Below are 18,537 nucleotides of genomic sequence, written 5' to 3' on the forward strand. Positions count from 1 at the left end.
GTCTCTACGTTCTACGTTCCCTACGAGTCATCCACATTGGAACCTCCCCCATCCAATACTTTAGTAAGGGCATTTTAAAAAATCTGTAATTGTAGTTAAACTTTACCTAAAAAATCTGTGTAATTGAAGGTCAATATTTACCTAAAAAATCTTTGTAAGCTTTACGTGATATTGTAGTAAAGGATAATTGGGGAATCTGTGTAAAAATTACCTGAAAAAGATAGAGGGAAATTGTTGCCACAATTTTTTTGAGTAAATAGGGTCAGTTATTTTTTATAGTGTGTGTGTGCTTGAATGCTTTTCATGTGTGTGTGTGTGTGTGTTTGTGTGTGTGTGTGTGTGTGTATGTGTGCGTGCATGTGTGTGTGTGAGAATGCTTTTCATGTGTGAGTGTGTGTTTGTGTGTGTGCGTGCATGTGTGTGTGTGTGAGTGCGTGCATGCATGTGTGTGTGTGTGTACAAGTGCAATGGGATGTATTCCTCAGTCTGTACATATATAGTGTGTGTTTGTGTGGTTTGCCATCAAAATATTGTTAATTGATTGATTAAATACTGATGATCATTCAGGGTAAGTATGCATTATAAATTACAAATCACGTTTAAATTGAAGCTGTACTTTAAATGGCACATCAAAAGTGCGCATGGTTCATGTTACACCTGTACTCCATTACAATTCAAACCACAGCCTTCCACCTTGTGTGCTACCTACATTCAAATGTAACTTTTGTATTGGAATGATGTGCCCATTCCTTTTCCACATCCGGGTTATTTAGACTGTACTGTGTGTGTGTATGTGTGTGTTTATTTTCTGGGCAATGTCCCCATAAATGATGCATTTGAAGACCATAGATCACAGCAGTATCAGGGAGGAACGTAGACTCACAGGTTAAAACTCATTTGAAAAACATGAAAGAAAAGAAGATCAAAATGACCACAGTATCACAGATCAGACCCCTCATCTCCTTCACGTCAGGGTTGGAACGTCATATCTCCAAAGAGGCACACACACACACACACACACACACACACACACACACACACACACACACACACATATTGAGAAGATTTCTGCATGTAATCAAGGTCATTAAGGGGACGACTACTGTGGCTACAAGAAAGTAAGTATAAGTAATAACTAATAAAATAAAATCCATACCTTCTCTTTAAGTGCTCTACCAGCACACATGACGACAGTGGTCAGCCGGTAGCTAGTGCAGTAAGTTGTCATTATTAGCTGCAACCCACGGGCTGCTTCAGGGGATGAAGACGTCACCATCGTGAGCAGAGAAACCCTAGGGTTCATCTTCCCTTTCAAAGAAAACGTCACCTTATTGTGAACCGTGCATCAGCATATTACATAACCCAATACTCTTGATATGCAGCAAGTCATACCCTGCATGGGCAAACACAACAGAAACACAAACATGATACACACACTCACTCTCACGCACACACACACACACACACACACACCACAACAACAACACACACACACTCACATACAAACACACTCATGCACGCATGCATCTACACTCTCATACTTTCACAAAGGTAGAAACACTCAGGGTGCCTGAGCAGATGTACTGCTTTACCCCCAAACATATAAATCGGCAGCTAATTAGGTCATTTTAACACACCCTGTTAACACCACAGCTGTTAACGATGGCTCTCTAAGCTAGAGTTGGATAGCTAAGACAGCTATGTTAACTGGCATGACCTTAACTATACTGAACTGTACTATGAATCATTGCTCTATTTTAGTCACTAAACTAAAACATCTTCACTGGCAGTGCTGACTGCCTCTCGTCTCATGGAAGTTCAGGCTCACTATTCCCTAAAATGCTGTTTCATGTGGGAAAAAGACACCCAGTACCTTGCTTTGATTGACATGCAAATGCAAAGGTCAATTCATTACGATTACAGTTTTTATCTGACATGACCAGATTGTGTTTGTGAAAGGGGCTCCATATAAAGTAATGCAGGGTGCTGACTGCAGGAAGAAAGGTCATGAAGGGCTTTGCTTTTTCCAGGCTGCCGTGTTATGTCGCAGTCTTAAGCTAAACTTGTTTAATTTATTTCCCCATCATCAATCTACACCCAGTACCCCATTTTCGCAAATTAAATTCTTAGAAAGGAACATTTGAAATATCAAAGTTGTAGTAGTATTTTACAATTGCCTAACGAAAGAATGGGCTTCCAGTCCATTTTATGGGAAACTCATGGGAACCAAGAGGACTGTTTGGGGTTTGAGGTCCTTATGGAAGGAGGTGTTGGGTTTGAGATTTTGGAGGCTATTCTCTGTTACAAATGCAGAGTTGGGTGTGCATTGTTTGTTGTGTTAGGAATCACTTTCCAGCCCTTTGACGGAACTGGGAGTGGGCGAAGATTTCTGCATGTTCATCCTTATGTATCCTTCATCCTCCTTTTGTTGAAATACAATATTTTAAAGGATCCTATCTTGGTAAACCAAATCAATCTGACTCTATTCAATTTAGGAACCCAGCATTAGTCCTTGTTCTTTTAATACTATACTATTACCTGTTAGGTAGGCTGACCTAGGGTCATTTCTTCTGGATACATACAATCATACAATGTTATGTGAATACCTCTCTTACTTTATTTTGGTTTCTTCTAGGAATAGTGTCGCTCAGGATATCGCAACTGCTGTTTTCTAGATTTTGGCATTTTCCATGGACACAATCTGTTACTAGTTCTGGAGAATAGTGCTGCCATGGGGCTTATCGGCATGTTAGACCTAACTGGTACAGGGACTGAGTGCCAGGCTGCAGTGCAGAGCTCAGTATGACCATTCGGTCCAGTGCAAACATTTGGAACTCATTAACCTGGGAACGTTTTAAAAGACATGTTCTCTAGACACTGATCCACACCTTTTAACTGCAGAGTAATTTATAACTACAATTACAGACTATATGTGTTTCACAAACCAAAGATTCTGGACCCATAACTTAGATCCTTACAGTTGAAAAAGAGGTAAAGGCTGAGAAAGCGTTAAAGCCTGGTTGGCTAAGGCATGAAGCCTGGCAGGCTGACTGTATACAAGTTAACATTTAGACCTTTAGCAGATGCTTTTATCCAAAGCGACGTACAAAGGAGAGAACAATCAAGCTACGAGCAATAGAGACCTAGTGTATCAATAAATAAATAAATACTTCTTTACATAAGAAAAAAAGTGCAGGAATGTAACTATTGAAAGTGTGTGTTAAGTACTAGTTAGAGGAGATTAGAAGAAGGATAAGGAGAGGTAGAGGAAGGGAAAGGAAGTGCGAGTTAGGAAAGGATGTGCTCTCTGAAGAGTTAAGTCTAGACATGACTGCCCTCAATCTGAGACTGGGCAGAACCGGTGGGTGCAGACCTTTAGCTACATACCTCTGGATGCTCTGGGCCTCCAATTAGCTATCAGTAAACCTACAACATTGTACAGATGCATGTTTTCATCCTAGCATATGCACTCTGGGAATCCAACCCACGACCTTGGTGCTGTCAAAATCTCACTTTACTAGTTGAGCAACAAGAGCATCCTGCTGTGAGTCTTTTACATAGACTCAGAAAAGACCTCTATATCCTCCATTATCCACTATCCTTTGCTCCCTTAGTGGCAAGCCACACACTTTTATACACACCATCTCACACACACCCTCTCATACACACTTTTATACACACCATCTCACACACACCCTCTCATACACACCATCTCACACACTTTTATACACACCATCTCACACACACCATGTCATACACACTCTTATACACACCATCTCATACACACTTTCATACACACCATCTCATACATTTTGGCACCAGTCTAGAGTGGGTCCAATAGACGTGGATTTGGTTCCAGTCTAGAGTGGGTCTAACAGCCGTGGAATTGGCCCTGGTTTAGCCTGGAACTGTCAGAGGTCTGGGTGCCCCTCTGAAGTGCTGACTGTAATCAGCTGTACACATTGGTTCATGGGAATAATGTCCAAAATATGTTTTTGTTCCGTCTAAATTATTTATTTGCATTCATAGCAGCAGACAGGATGCTAAAAATAACAGTGACGAATCTTAAATGTGGGCTGATGACAGGAGTGTGAGGGGGGGTGGTGGGTGTATCAGCAGCCATGCCCTCAGTCCACACACTCACACACACACACAAACACTCTCTCTCACACACACACGTCCACCCCCCTCCTCTCGGCACAGCGGGCACAGATGAGAAGAAAAAAACTGAGCAGATGGCTGGGCATCATCGTGGTGCTCTCTGGCATCAGAAAACATGACTAGGACGAGTGTATGTGTGTGCATGCATATGTGTGGGTGTGTGTGCGTGTGTGTGTTTCTGTGTGAGTTTATTTCATGCAAGAGAAAAGGCAATGCACAGGAACACACAGCCTGCCTGCTACAGTGTCTTGGACGGCCATTCGCTGTTACCATAGCAACCAGCCGGAGATGCTCATGCCTCCCAGAGAAATGGAACAAACACTCTGAACCTCGCGCCACACCCTGCTCTCTCACTCACTCTCTCTCACTTTCTCTCTGCCTCTCTCTCTGTCTCTTTCTCCCTCTCTCACTCTATCTCTCCCACTCTGAGTCTCTCTTTCTCTCTCTCACACTCTCTCCCTCTCTCTCTCACACACAGACACAAACACAGGTCTCGTCTGTGCTGTCACTAGAAAAGCATACTCACAGAGAATTAACACACAGACACACACACACACAAACCGCACTGTCCTGACATAAAATTAACACACACAGATAGAAAAGACACATGCCCAAAGAGACAATTCTGTTGTGTACAAACAAACACTTATTTTTACATTCAGCTATCCCACTTTTAGGAGAAAAGCATAATTACTCACACACTCCATCAATGGAGAATTAACAACAAAGCCAAAGGTCCATCTGACATGTCCACAAATTAAGGTTTTTGCGTCAAATAATATATAATATAATAAATCAATATGAAAATACAGTTTAATGATTGGTGGTTATTTGATTCTAGATTTTCAATCGTGCTTTTTTCTCAAAAGTCCACTTGGACCTTGTTCATTCTCAGTAGACGACTCCTCACCATCCTATCTTCCTATTGCAAACAAAGAAACTATATAGAAAACACACTCACACACACACACACACACTGAGCCTATGGATTTACTGTGCATTATGTGTTTATTCACATGCACGTAAAATATAATCTCATTCCATCTTTTACAGAAACACACACAGCCACAAAGAGCGCTGTAGCACAGCCACACAGAGCAGCCCAGCACAGCCACACAGAGCAGCCCAGCACAGCCACACAGAGCAGCCCAGCACAGCCACACAGAGCACTGTAGCACAGCCACACAGAACACTGTAGCACAGCCACACAGAACACTCTTACACAGCCACACAGAACACTCTTACACAGCCACACAGAACACTCTTACACAGCCACACAGAACACTCTTACACAGCCACACAGAACACTCTTACACAGCCACACAGAACACTCTTACACAGCCACACAGAACACTCTTACACAGCCACACAGAACACTCTTACACAGCCACACAGAACACTCTTACACAGCCACACAGCTCTGCAGCACAGCCACACAGAGCAGGGCGATCAGTGCCCCAGCTCACAGCGAGAAGAGAGGCACAGTGATGGCAGCAGGGCTATGCCTGAGAACCACATAACAGAGCCAACTGGGTGTGTCCAACATGTCTACACCATCTGAGCACACACACACACGGACACATTCACGCACACACACTCACACAGAGATAAGGAGAGGGAAAGGTAGGGATTTGGAGAGAGGTGCAGGGATGTATACTCCACATGAGCAGGCATCCAGACAGATGAGAACTACAGACTGGCAATATGAGGGCAGACGATGATCAGAGTAAAAAAGATATATGTGGAGGAGGGGTAAAAAAGAAGGGGGGGGGGGGGGGGTGGACAAGAGAAGGAGAGGGAGAAGGGAGAGATGGTGTTTGAATAGACAACACTGGTCCATGGCCAATTCTAAAATGGCAACTTATTCTGTAGAATAACCATGGCAACAACATGGACATTCAGAGCTTTGAATGAAGCATTTGAGAGCATTCCAAGTACAATTAAGAGAGCCGATATAAGTGTATAGAAGTCGTTCAGTAGACATGTTGTGATAAAATCGGCTGAAGATTATTGTTTGAAGGAAACTAGACACAACACATCATGTCCACTAATTTACCTCATCAAAATCCTTTATTTATCATGGCCTACATTTTATTCATGATTCTTTATCATGTGTGTGGTAAGGTGGTGATTCATCTTGATATTTACACTCGTACACAGACGGTAGAATTTGGTGGGTGTTGTTTTTGCTTCCACCCTGGCTGTGACAAGGTGCTATTTAGGGGAAAATGCTGTCACCTGCTGGATGACTGTGGACTAACTGTGGAAGAGAGAATGCGATTCACCTGCTTGTCATAAATTGCCTGTGCTAAACAAGACTTGGCCAATCAATTATTTTACCGGCTAAGACAAGAAAGTGAAGCAAATAAAAGTTTCTTTATCTGAAACTAAGCTTTTAAATTAAATTTAACTTCAATACCTTAATACCATAATACTACCAAGATTTCTGAAATGAATACATGGAATGAAAACACATAAAAATAATTCTGGTATTTAATTATAAACCAGCCCATCGGTAGTTACTATGAGTGCCCCTGACATAGTGGTCCTGTAAATGGGATATTTATTAGCCAGAGTTTGTTTCCATTGATCTTCAGCAACAGTCTCTAAAAGGACAGAGACCTGGGTGACTGACAGCCGTCCATCTCCTTAAAGCTGACACTCCCCCTCCTCCTGATGACAGAGCCCGTGGAGTCTGTGACAGGGACCAATCAGCACACAGCATTAATGTGAGGTAACATTATGTGATGTGACATGTTATGGGGCAAGGGCAGATAAAGGGGAACTTCAGTAAAGATAACCTCAGTATTAGAGTCAGTAAAAGCCCCTTTGTAGTATTGTGAGATATCTCAATGTAGAAGAACATCAGTCATACTATGAAGTATCTCAATTAAGCATGCAGTCTGCGATTCAGTTTAGGGAACAGTTGTTGATGTTTAAGCTCAACATTCAATTACACCCCACCCTTCGGTGCTTCTGAAGCACCATGCTGATTGCATGGGATTGTTTATCGCTCGGTCCAAGCCACTATATTTGTTTCCCATTTACAGAGCCAGGACTGTGTATGAACGAGTGCAAAGACTGAACAGACAGCTAGAGGACCGTGAGGAGCAATTAACTAAATTGTACAAAATGTGTATGTAATAAGAATAACCTAGTGGAAGAACCTAAGTATAATATCTCCATTAGAGAACCCTAGTAACACTTTGTCAGTACTGCTGTAGAATAGAGCCTAACTGAAACATCAGTGAGACAATTTTATCGGCCGATATACAGTAAACTAATTCCAGATTAAATCAGTGTCTGTGTTTTTAAAAGCAGATAAATTACATTTGATCAGATATATTAAACGGAGAGCTGAAGATAAATCCTTCAGCCATGTTTGTGTTGTAGTATAATAGGATATCTTCACAGAGAACCCCATTAAAAGACCCCTAGTAATATCATTGCTGTAGGGTGGTGCTCACCAGGCCGTGGGATGGAGAGGGAGTCTTGTCTAGACTGGCTGGCCGTGGGTGGGGGGCGAGCTGCACGCTCCCCCAGTGTGGGTTTCACCCCAAAACGCTCTGGGGGGACCAGACAAACAGGGTTGAGGTGAGCAGAACATCTACATGCGTGAGAAGATGGCCAAACCAGAACATATATCTTTAAACATATTTAGACAAATTCCATGCATAGCTGGGGAGAGTTGTGTTTGATAGGAGTTCCCTTATTTTAATAGCACCTGTAACCGTTTGTGGTTTGTGCTGCACAATCATTGCTAGTGCTTGCATTGTCACTGCTGAGTAATGGGGATGTTTCTAAGTTACGTGTAAGCTGTGAGTGAATGTGTGTGGTATATGGTGTGTTTATGTAAGTTTCAGTATAGTGTGTGCGTTAATGTCCGGTTAATCTTACTCGGGTCCTGCAGGCGCTCCAGCCTCCTGTCCTCTAGGTGGCGCTCTACAATGGCCTGGATCTTGCCCTGAATGGTGCTGATGTTGGGCTCGGCTATCATCTCTGAGAGACGCAGGTTGTTCTTTATGGCCTTGGAGGCTGTGGAGCGCGCCACCATGGGCAGCTGCTCCTGGTAACTGCGGTCAGAGAAGTCCACTTCTCCTCCGAGCCACATCTTCAGCCTACACGAATGGATATGGAAATATGGAACGGGAACCAAAGCAAGAAAGATAAAATCTAGAAATAAAAAAAGCTCAATGCTCATGCACACTGCAATGCTGAAGTTAACAATAGAAGTTTTTTTTTTTTTTTTAAACCAGTCTTTTCAACCCTCTGATGATAGTTTCTTTAAAAAATGCTTGGCCAGAACCTTTTTCAGTACAGCAGACAATGAGTTTATAAAGAACCCTTTCTATTTAAAGAGTTTACTTACAACTGTACGACAGACAAACTGTTTAATGTGAAGATGTGGAAACATGTGACCAACAGCATTGCTGTGTGCACACTGAGGAGAGCACAGGTTATGAGGTTTATCTGTGGCTGCAGAAGACTTACATAACACCTGACTCTGGAATGGATCATCTGCAATCTGACATGGGTCTTCACGCACTGTTAATACCATGTTCTAGAAACGGGACAGACAGATACCACCTACCGCCTGTGGGTCAAGATGCTGTAAATCTCCTGAACCAGAATCTCTGCAGCCCCTGGCTTGCAGTGAATGGTGCCATCGATGACCTCCTTTGGCAAGGGGATGTGATGCTTCGTGAAAAACTTCGAACATTAAAACAATACATTAAATGGGAGTAATCTTTTTCCTTTATCATGACATTTCAGTAGTTCAGTGAACAGAAACTGCTAAATCCACACCTGACCCACGCAGGCTTATATTTGACTAGGAAAAACTTTTTCAATATATGACCTCAATTGGTCCTTATATATATATATACAGTACTGTGCAAAAGTTTTAGGCAGGTGTGAAAAAATGCTATGAACTAAGAATGCTTTGAAAAATGTAAACAATAAATGTTTATTTTTGTATCCATTTACATGGTAAGACTGAGCACAGTTACAAGACACAACGTAGTTATACTGCATCAGCAGGGTCTCTCCCAGACAAAGATTTCAAAGCAGACAGGGGTTTCAAAATGTGCAGTTCAAGCTCTTTTGAAGAAGACGTTGAGGATCGTAGACGCAGTGGTCAGCCAAGGAAACTTAATGCAGCTGATGAAAAACCCATCAAGCTTATTTACCTTCGAAATCGGAAGATTTCAAGCAGTGGCATCAGCTCAAAACTGGCAGAAACCAGTGGTACCCAGGTACAGACATTTACTGTCCGGGGAAGTCTGGCCAGAAGTGGTCTTCATGGAAGAGTTGCAGCCAAAAAGCTCTACCCCGACAAGGAAACAAGGCCAAGTGACTGAACTAAGCACGAAAACATAGAAACTGGGGTGCAGAAACATGGCAGAAGGTGCTCTGGACTGATGAGTCAAAATTAGAAATATTTGGCTGTAGAAGAAGACAGTTTGTTCGCCGAAGGGCTGGAGAGAGGTACAATAATGAGAGTCTGCAGGCAACAGTGAAGCATGGTAGAGGTTCCTTTCCAGTTTGGGGCTGCATTTCTGCAAGTGGAGTTGGAAATTTGGTCAGGATGAATGGAGTCTTCAATGCTGAGAAATACAGGCAGATACTAATCCATCATGCAATACCATCAGGGAGGCATATGATTGGCACCAAATGTATTCTGCAGCAGGAACATAACCCCAAACATACAGCCAATGTCATTAACAACTATCTTCAGCTTAAAGAAGAACAGAAAGTCCTGCAAGTGATGGTATTGACCCCCACAGAGCCCTGATCTCTACATCATCGAGTCTGTCTGGGTTTACATGAAGAGACAGAAGAATTTTAGGAAGCCTACATCCACAGAAGATCTGTGGTTAGTTCTCCAAGATGTTTGGAACAATTTACCAGCCGAGTTCCTTCAAAAACTGTGCGCAAGTGTATCTGGAAAATTGATGCTATTTTGAAGGCAAAGGGTGGTCACACCAAATTTTGATTTAATTTAGAATTTTCTTCTGTTCCTTCACTGCATTTTGTTAATTTATGAAGAATTGATGAAAATAAACTGTTAACACTTCCATTTTTGAAAGCATTCTTAGTTTACAGCATTTTTTCACACCTGCCTAAAACTTTTGCACAGTACTGTATATTTTTTTTTTTACATTCTCGGTAAGAGTTGAATAATGCGCCAGAGAATGGTGTTCGTCTCCATAGACACCTTCTCTTACCCTTTCTATCTGGGCCCAGTTGCTCAGTTTGGCGCCCAGTGAAGTTCCGTTGTCATACGAGTGCATGGAGAACTCATCTGGATAATACCAAGAAAACGTCTCAGCCACAAGGTAGCCATTAGAAAAGTCTCTGGAACAAATCCCCATTTTGTTAGTTAGCTTTGCACCCTGTACATTAATTGCATAAACTACTTAATGCACAGTGTAACTGTGCACCCAGCTTATTCGTTTGTTAATGTGCAAACGTTTGGTATTTCCAATCCATATATCAGTCAACTCAACTTAAAAAGCCCTGCAAGCAAAGTTTGTTGCTTAGCTAGATGCAACAGCTAGCCAACTAAGAACGTTGACTTAACTTACCTGCGTACATTCTTTGGAGAAAATGATAAATCAAGACTTTGCAACCATTTCAAAACTTCTCGAGGGAGTCCCGTCTTCTTGGGAGTTTGTGCATAGGCCATTATCTCGCTTTTAGATTAAATGTAACTAATACTGCCAAACTGGTCGATTTACCTCTTTGAAAAACCGTATTACTTTAGGCTTTATTGTTTACATCTCTATGGCAACGAGCTTTCATCGCGACTTCAGGATTTGACGCCATACTAACTCTAAAACCATTTTACTGCCACCTCTGGCTTGGAATACAAACGCAAACAGTTTAAGGATAAGTTACCTAAGCGTATTGACGATTACATTCTTTAAGAAAATAGACATGTAGTAAGACAAAAAAGAGAAAAGCGTATGTAGCCTACTATTTATTTAAGTTTAATACAGTCTTGGGTCATTCTACAAAAATGTCCACTTTTGACATGTGACAAAACTTGAAAATAAAACTAGAAAATGCATTTCCTGAAGGAAATACCAGTGCATGAAATGCAAAAGTTAGGAAAGGAAGAAGAAAAGAAAGAAGAGTGAAAGAAGGAAAGAAGAAAGGAAAGAAGAGTGGAAGAAGGAAGGAAGAGTGAAGAAAGGAGAGAAGAGAGGAAGAAGGAAAGAAGAAAAGAAAGAAGAGTGAGGAAAGGAAAGAAGAGTGGAAGAAGAAAAGAAAGAAGAGTGAAAGAAGGAAATCATAGTTGAAGAAGGAAAGAAGAAAGGAAAGAAGAGTGAAAGAAGGAAAGAAGAAAGGAGAGTGAAGAAAGGAAAGAAAAGTGAAAGAAGGAAAGAAGAGTGGAAGAAGGAAAGAAGAGTGAACAAGAGTGAAAGAGGAGAAAAAGGAGATAAAAATGGAGTGAAGAAGAGAGATTGAGTGTGAGAGAAAGTAGACTGAGAGGGATAGAGAGAAAGATGGAGAGATGGAGAGAGAAAAAAGTAGAGAATGGAAGGTGTCTTAATGTTCCTAGTTACAGTTAAATTGAGAGGGACAGAGAAAAGGTTCCTTGGATTTGGCGCAGGTGTCAGTGGAGCACAGGTGCAAGCCAATTTAAAGACCCTATTATGATGTCATAATGGCCCAATGTAAGTCAATGGGAAAATTTAGATTTGTTTTTATTTAATATCTTAAAAAGTATAAAGTTTAGAAAAGTGAAAAATACATAGCATAAGTGTCCTTTACAAGACCTACGCGACAAAGTTTGAATGAAGTTTCTACGTTAAACGGTTCGGGCTGAATTAATCGCAGTGCTTTTGCAACAGCAGGACTGGTATCACTATCTGAAGCACACGAAGTTCCTGAGAGCTTTGGGAAGGGGAAGATTGGAGAGGAGGGGGAGTCTCGAGCGGCCAACACACTCTCTGATTCGCTGACGGCACAAATGGCTCAGCATACAAGGGGTGGCTGAATAGATAGAGTGTGAGAAGGATACAAAGAATTGTACATTCATTAAATTAGTTAGTTATTGATTCACTTTTTTCAGTGTCAATAAACTCCATAGCTTAGCTACTGAGACAGTAAATAATACTAATTACTATGAATACATCAAAAAGTATAAATGAATATAACATACAATAATAAATAAATAACACACAAACTCTCTCTCTATATATTTTCTTTCTCTCTCTCTCCCATACACTCACACACACACACACACACACACACACACACACACACACACACACACACACACACACACACACACACACACACACACACACACACACACACACACACACACACACACACACACACACACACACACACACACAGTTCTCCTCACCCTCATACACCAGCAGGAAGCCTTCGGTGAGGCTGCCGGGTGGGGCTACATCCACAGGTCGCTTGAACTCCATGTTTCTGATGTTGATGTCAGCCCCAAAGTCCAGCAGAAGTCTCACCAGCTCAGTGCAGTCCTTCTGTGCAGCCGCATGCAACGGCGTGTCAATCTCCGTGCCCAGCAGCACGTTTGCTCCTGTGCAGTCAGGGATGCAAGCACACACATTCTAATGGATCTGAGCTGTGGTGCCACACATAGTCTCTGCTACACACAAGGGAAAGTCTGTCATATGATTCTTTTTTTTCTTGAGTAAATGTTCCCCTTCTGTAATTTGTAGTATGTTGTTAAACAGAAAATGTTACTATCTTACTTCAGTATGTGAGCACTTGCCACACAAACAATTAATACATACAAAGTCTCAGAGTCAGTGAGGGAGATGTATTGTTGGATTGCGGGGGGTCATACCTGCATCCAGCAGTCTCCTGGCACATAGGGGGTGCTTGGAGAGGCAGGAGGTGTAGAGAGGTGTCCCGCTAAGAGGCAGGGCTGTGTCCACATCCGCCCCCCAGGCAATCAGGGCCTCCACACACTTGCTGTGACCTGCAGGGACACAGACCAGGCTTGTCGCTAACACACAGCAGTGAGTATGTGTATATGTGTGAGTGTGTGTGCATGTGAAAGACTCATTACCTCACAGCAGTACCTTTATAACATAAAATGTATTGATCTATTAAGCATCTCTATGGAGACACTGTTTACATTGTCTCCATGACAACCATACTCACCTTCAGAATTGGTTGGGTGCTGGACTGTGAGCCTTACTGCCACTGCTGGCTGGACTATTGGTTCTGACTGGACTGTGAGCCTTACTGCCACTGCTGGCTGGACTATTGGTTCTGACTGTTGCTTGGAAAATCAACCAAAATGGCCTGATGCAATAAATGATAATATATGATAAGATGCATACATACACACACGTGTGTATGGTGCAAGTGAGTGAGTGTGTGTGTGTGAGTGAGTGTTTGATGAATGTGTGTGTGTGTGTGTGTGTGTGTGTGTGCGTGAGTGCGTGCATGCGTGCGTGTGTGTGTGTGTGTGGTGCAAGTGAGTGATTGAGTGAGTGTTTGATGAATATGTGTGTGTGTGTGTGTGTGTGTGTTAGTGAGTGTTTGATGAATGTGTGTGTGTGTGTGTGTTGCCCGTGTGCACACCTGGCCAGGCACGCGCCCACCTCATAATTAGCATCCAGCTGTTCAGAGATGAAGCAGAAAGGCTATCGACCTTTCTGGGCCACAGGAGATTAAATCGAACATCCTTTAGAGTGCTCTCACACCCACCCCCACCCAGCAGGGTCATCTCCATTAGTAGAACAGGACTTCATGACTACCCACCTGAGGCCCCTCGCTCTCTATTAAGAGCCACAATTACTCAATTCATCACCATTACTGCCTTTAAGTGTGTAGGGGATGGTAAGGTATTGAATGTATTGAGCACCAGCTTGTTGAGATGAATGTGCACTGCAGAGGAGCACCGGCACCTTATCTCCTGCAGTAAGGTCTGGATAGATGGCTTACTGAATGACCTGAATGACCCCTACCGAGCTTGACTAGCTCTATAACAGACCGGAGCCAGAGCCATGTGCTTCCAAGGTCTGGATGCATTAAAGGCACAGTCCGTGATATGCTTTTTTTTCAGGGAACATACACAAAAGCACAATGCACTTGCTTGAGGCTACATTCCTTGCAAGCATCTTCAGGTGACATAGAAGTGAAATGGTTGGGTTCATGGGTTTATGAGTCCCACACAGAAACTGATCCTGGACCACATCGTGGCCTGATCAGGAGCAGGCCTAAGAGAGAGGTACATTTAAAATTTGGCAAACAGAGGCGGACACGTTTTCTTTGAACTTTTGAACGTTTGTGTGTAAACATTCCAAATTGTTTGATTTAAACAGTAACCCTTAGTCCAGCGTTCATGTCTGTTTGCTGACAACTACCTCCTCAGACCGTTTGTATGTGTTTGAAAACGTTTATAGTGAACGCAAGGCAAATGAAAAACAGTTTGAAAACATTTGCCTTTGTTTGCCGTTTTTAAAGCACCTCAGATCTGGGGTGCATTTCTCAATGAAATGATACATGACTCTCTAAGTTACCTCAGTGGTGGCTCATTGACACTTTGGGGAGGTGCAGTCCTGGGCCACGAGAGGGCCATAAATAATGGGTGTGTTTAGGCAAATGAGTGAGAAGTCGCGTAGATTTATTTGTAAGAGTGTGTTTGTGTGTGAGTGTACAGGGTGTGTGAGACGTACCACGGGCACACGCCTCGTGAAGGGGTGAGGGTTGACACAGGGCAGAGGACTGGGGTCTTGCCCCGTTCTCCAGGAGAGACTCCGCACACGCCACACTACCCATAATGCATGAGTTCAACAGAGGCGTAACACCATCTATGGTGCTCACATTCACCTGTGCACATACAAACATATCACACATACACACACATAAAGATAATACAAACACACAGAGAACAGTTATACACACACATATACATATCACACACACACACACACACACACACACATACACAAAGATCACACACAGAAATCTGGCCAATGGCAACAGATACAGATATATACATCTTCGTACGCAAACACAACAACCGATATGCACATCACCTGTGGAAATGCACATTTCCTTTAAAACCTGTGTGTTTATAAGGACTAACATTGGCACCAGCATCGATGAGGGCACGGGCACAGGAAACATGGTTGCCAACACAGGCTTCATGAAGAGGGCTCACGTGGTCTATCGTCAGGGCATTCACACTGTGACCCTGTGGACGCACACACACGCACACACATAACACACCCACACTCACACAAGCCCACCCAAAGAAAGTACTTATGAAACTGGTAGTCCATTAATCACTGCAAAGATATAACAGCATACTTATCCCAAGGTGCAGGTGCACTGTAATGGAGTTAAAACAATGTCATAATGTTTTGCAAAATAAGGCAAAATAAAGTCTGATGTTTTTCATTAAAAACCTGCAGTAAGTTATCCATAGAAAGTAGAAGATTAATATTTGTTATTGTTTTTTTTTTCATTGTAACTGTTGTTGTTTTGTCTTTGTTTGTTGATTTCTTACCTGAGCAATGAGGGTCTTAAGACTGAGCAGTCTGCCCTGATAGGCTGCGTCATGGAGGGGGGTCCTGTCTGCCCATGACCCTGTAACCCAATCAGCGCCATCACACACAGATCTCACAGAGGGGCGCTAACTAAGTTCCATGTGTCATCAACACACACACACATACACACACACACACACAGTCATGGCTAGGTCCATAAGACACAAATTAACACAAAAGATAAAAACTGAAAAACTAGTGTAAGTACCTCAGGAAATGTACTTTTTGTTATATTTTCATTTCCTGTCTTCCACTGCGGTACCCTTTTGATAATGCCTTCCAGGTCAATTATGTTTCATATCATACTAAATAAAAACTAAAATGAATACAGAGAAAGGTAGAAAGAAAGTAAGAAAGCGTAAAAGACTTTTGTATGTCCCCTCTATACACACTACCAATGTCTCTGAAGTGTCTCAAGGGGAAGTCCAAGATGAAGTGCCTTTGGTGTGGGCCTGGCCCTGACCTTGAAGTGGTCAGTCAGATTGGCAGCAGAGAGAGCACAATTTAGGGACGGGTACTATGGATGAGGAGTGAGGAGCGCTGAGGAGCCCTGAGGAGCTGAGCACACACCTGGGTCTATATCCAGAATAGCCGCCGTGGCGTTCCACACATCCGCGTCATCATCTTCACCTGCCTTCATCCTTTATTTACTGAGAAACCAGCTGCAGACACAGGACAAGCAAAGCCATGCTTCTCTTCTCTGGCTGATCATGTTTACAGTACTTCACACTAACCTGGCCTCAGATAAGAAACTATGTTTACATCCAATCGGATCTTTCCACACCTCAGAAAATACACCATGAAGCTGGTTCTTCAAATACAAATACTTAACAGCTATGCTCACCCCTGGAAAAAAAAGCCTCTAAAAGCCAACCTGTTCTGAACTGAGAATCCTTTGAAACACTATCTGTTTGCAGATCAGAAACAATAGGCCTCAAACTTGCTCAGGGACAGTAAATAACTGTAAACAGATCTGAGTTTTTCATCATTCCATCATCATCCATTTGGTTTGAAAGTTCTGAACAGAATTTGTTTACAACTTGTGTTGTGTAGAAATGCTGTAGACATTATTTCTGAAGGTGGCATTGATAATGTAGCTCTACTGACTAAAGATCAGCTGTGTTCTGTGTATTTCAGTGATAGCAAAACAAATACCCCAAGTCAAAACTAACCTTGACTTGACCACCAGTCCAGTGTGATCTCCCCTTTGACAGCCAGTCTATTCTTTTCCCCTTTTATTCCCTTCTGAAGACCCCATCTGTCAGCCTGGCAGACTCATCTGCTGCTTGTTTTGCGGTCAAGTTTTCTGCTTATTTTCGTGACGTGCGTTTCGCTGCTACCGTTCTATCAGTGGTAGAGGGCTGAGTTTATTTTGGTCTCTCAGTCTGTCACATACCAGCGGGCCACGACACTGATCTGGGCTTTCATTCAACAGCTCCTCGGACCGGAGGCCTCGATCACGACGACCTGGCTGCGCAAAGATTGGCTGTACCTTCTGATGACCTCGCTGTCCGGCAGAATTCTTGAGGGTGCAGGAGCCTCATGGATCCGTTCTATAAATAACATGGCCCTCGCGGCAGCCGCGCGCTCTGCCATCATTGCGTGAGCGCTCGTGTGAGTCGTGTGACCCATGATGTGCATGTCACATCTTATGCATTAATAAGCCTACAGTGGAATATAAATCATGTGGAATAAGGCACAACACGATGCATGGTGTAGGCTTACATAAAGACTGCATTATCACTAAGAAAATCTAGCCCAGATGGAGTAAGGAATATGCAGGTTACTGTCAGAAATATTGAGAGCGCACTTCATAAACACCTGTGACTAGCACTGAATGTTTTGCGTATCCATGGATCGTGTGAAGTAGCCTAAGGGAAGCTGTAGACGGCAGGGTAACAAGGACACTGGGAGCGTTAAGATATTAAAATGATACTGGAAAACATTACCAAAGGGCAGCAGACTACAGCCTGCCTACTCACTCTGTCCTTGACCAGAATTGTAGAACTCTGCGGCTATTCGGGCCGCCTCTTTACGGTTCCCCCTGATAAGGTAGAAGTGCGTCAGTAGGTTGAGCGTGAGTTTGAGGCAGAAAAGTTTGAAGCAGAATAGCGCCAAAATGGTGAAGTAAACATTGGACAGCTGCGCCGGGAATGGCCTCAACTCGAAGGGCTCTGTCATGGCTCCGTTAATGGTTGAGAGGGGCTTGTCACACCAGACTTCAGCCAGGTCAGTGGGTTTCTGTGCCAGTGTGGGCTACCTTGCCCGATGGTCCGATGACAGCAACGGTGATCTGTTCAGTGAGCACATGGCTTAAAATATAAATACATAGCTGAGTCATTTAAAATAGTCTTTGAATGACCTACAAGAGTCTTAATGCTTCCGTTTTTGCTGAAGCTGGGACAAATTGCAACATGCGTCACAGAGAATTGCCAGCAGGTGGCGGTGTTTGATCGATATAACGTACATTTAGAAAGGCCAACGTGAAAAAAAAACACAGTTCCTTTAAATATTTGGATTAAATGTTCACTCTTTTGAACGTATTATATATCACATACCGGAATAAGTTATCTTGATAACTGTTAATGACTAATAATTGCAGTATAATTTGACCTTTAAATACATGTCCTTTACAACTTAGAATAAGGGAAATAAATACAATAAAATTAAAGGGGAAACCTAGACTATCAGCCTCACGAGGCTACAGACGAGTTAGCCTTTACCCACATCTGTCTGTTACGCCTAAAAGTTTGTTATTGCCTGCTTTTCCCAATTTTCATTTTAAGTCTGAATTGCTTAAATGCGCATGTGCAAG

General features: G+C 42.7%; 2 protein-coding genes across 3 annotated transcripts; both read right to left on the reverse strand.

Moving 5' to 3' along the window:
• Positions 1–5,971: 5,971 nt before the first annotated feature.
• spata4 (spermatogenesis associated 4) lies at positions 5,972–10,973 on the reverse strand. The gene is made up of 6 exons (XM_080843621.1): positions 10,749–10,973; positions 10,389–10,518; positions 8,753–8,871; positions 8,059–8,279; positions 7,629–7,727; positions 5,972–6,856 (listed from the first exon to the last, which is right to left on the reverse strand). The coding sequence occupies exons 1-6, from the start codon at positions 10,847–10,849 to the stop codon at positions 6,768–6,770; spliced, it is 759 nt and encodes a 252-aa protein (XP_080699747.1). The 5' UTR covers positions 10,850–10,973; the 3' UTR covers positions 5,972–6,767.
• A 152-nt stretch (positions 10,974–11,125) lies between these two features.
• Positions 11,126–18,180, reverse strand: asb5a (ankyrin repeat and SOCS box containing 5a). Of its 2 annotated transcripts, XM_080843620.1 has the most exons (8): positions 16,895–17,683; positions 16,293–16,384; positions 15,683–15,762; positions 15,260–15,367; positions 14,847–15,000; positions 13,004–13,138; positions 12,542–12,733; positions 11,126–12,162 (listed from the first exon to the last, which is right to left on the reverse strand). In XM_080843620.1, the coding sequence occupies exons 2-8, from the start codon at positions 16,360–16,362 to the stop codon at positions 12,035–12,037; spliced, it is 867 nt and encodes a 288-aa protein (XP_080699746.1). In that variant the 5' UTR covers positions 16,363–16,384; positions 16,895–17,683; the 3' UTR covers positions 11,126–12,034. The 2 variants fall into 2 exon arrangements, with proteins under 2 accessions (XP_080699746.1, XP_080699745.1); XM_080843619.1 differs by lacking the exons at positions 16,293–16,384; positions 16,895–17,683 and adding an exon at positions 17,705–18,180.
• Between the last annotated feature and the right edge of the window lie 357 nt (positions 18,181–18,537).

Source organism: Sprattus sprattus, assembly GCF_963457725.1.
Source record: "Sprattus sprattus genome assembly, chromosome: 8".
Lineage (NCBI taxonomy): Eukaryota > Metazoa > Chordata > Actinopteri > Clupeiformes > Clupeidae > Sprattus > Sprattus sprattus.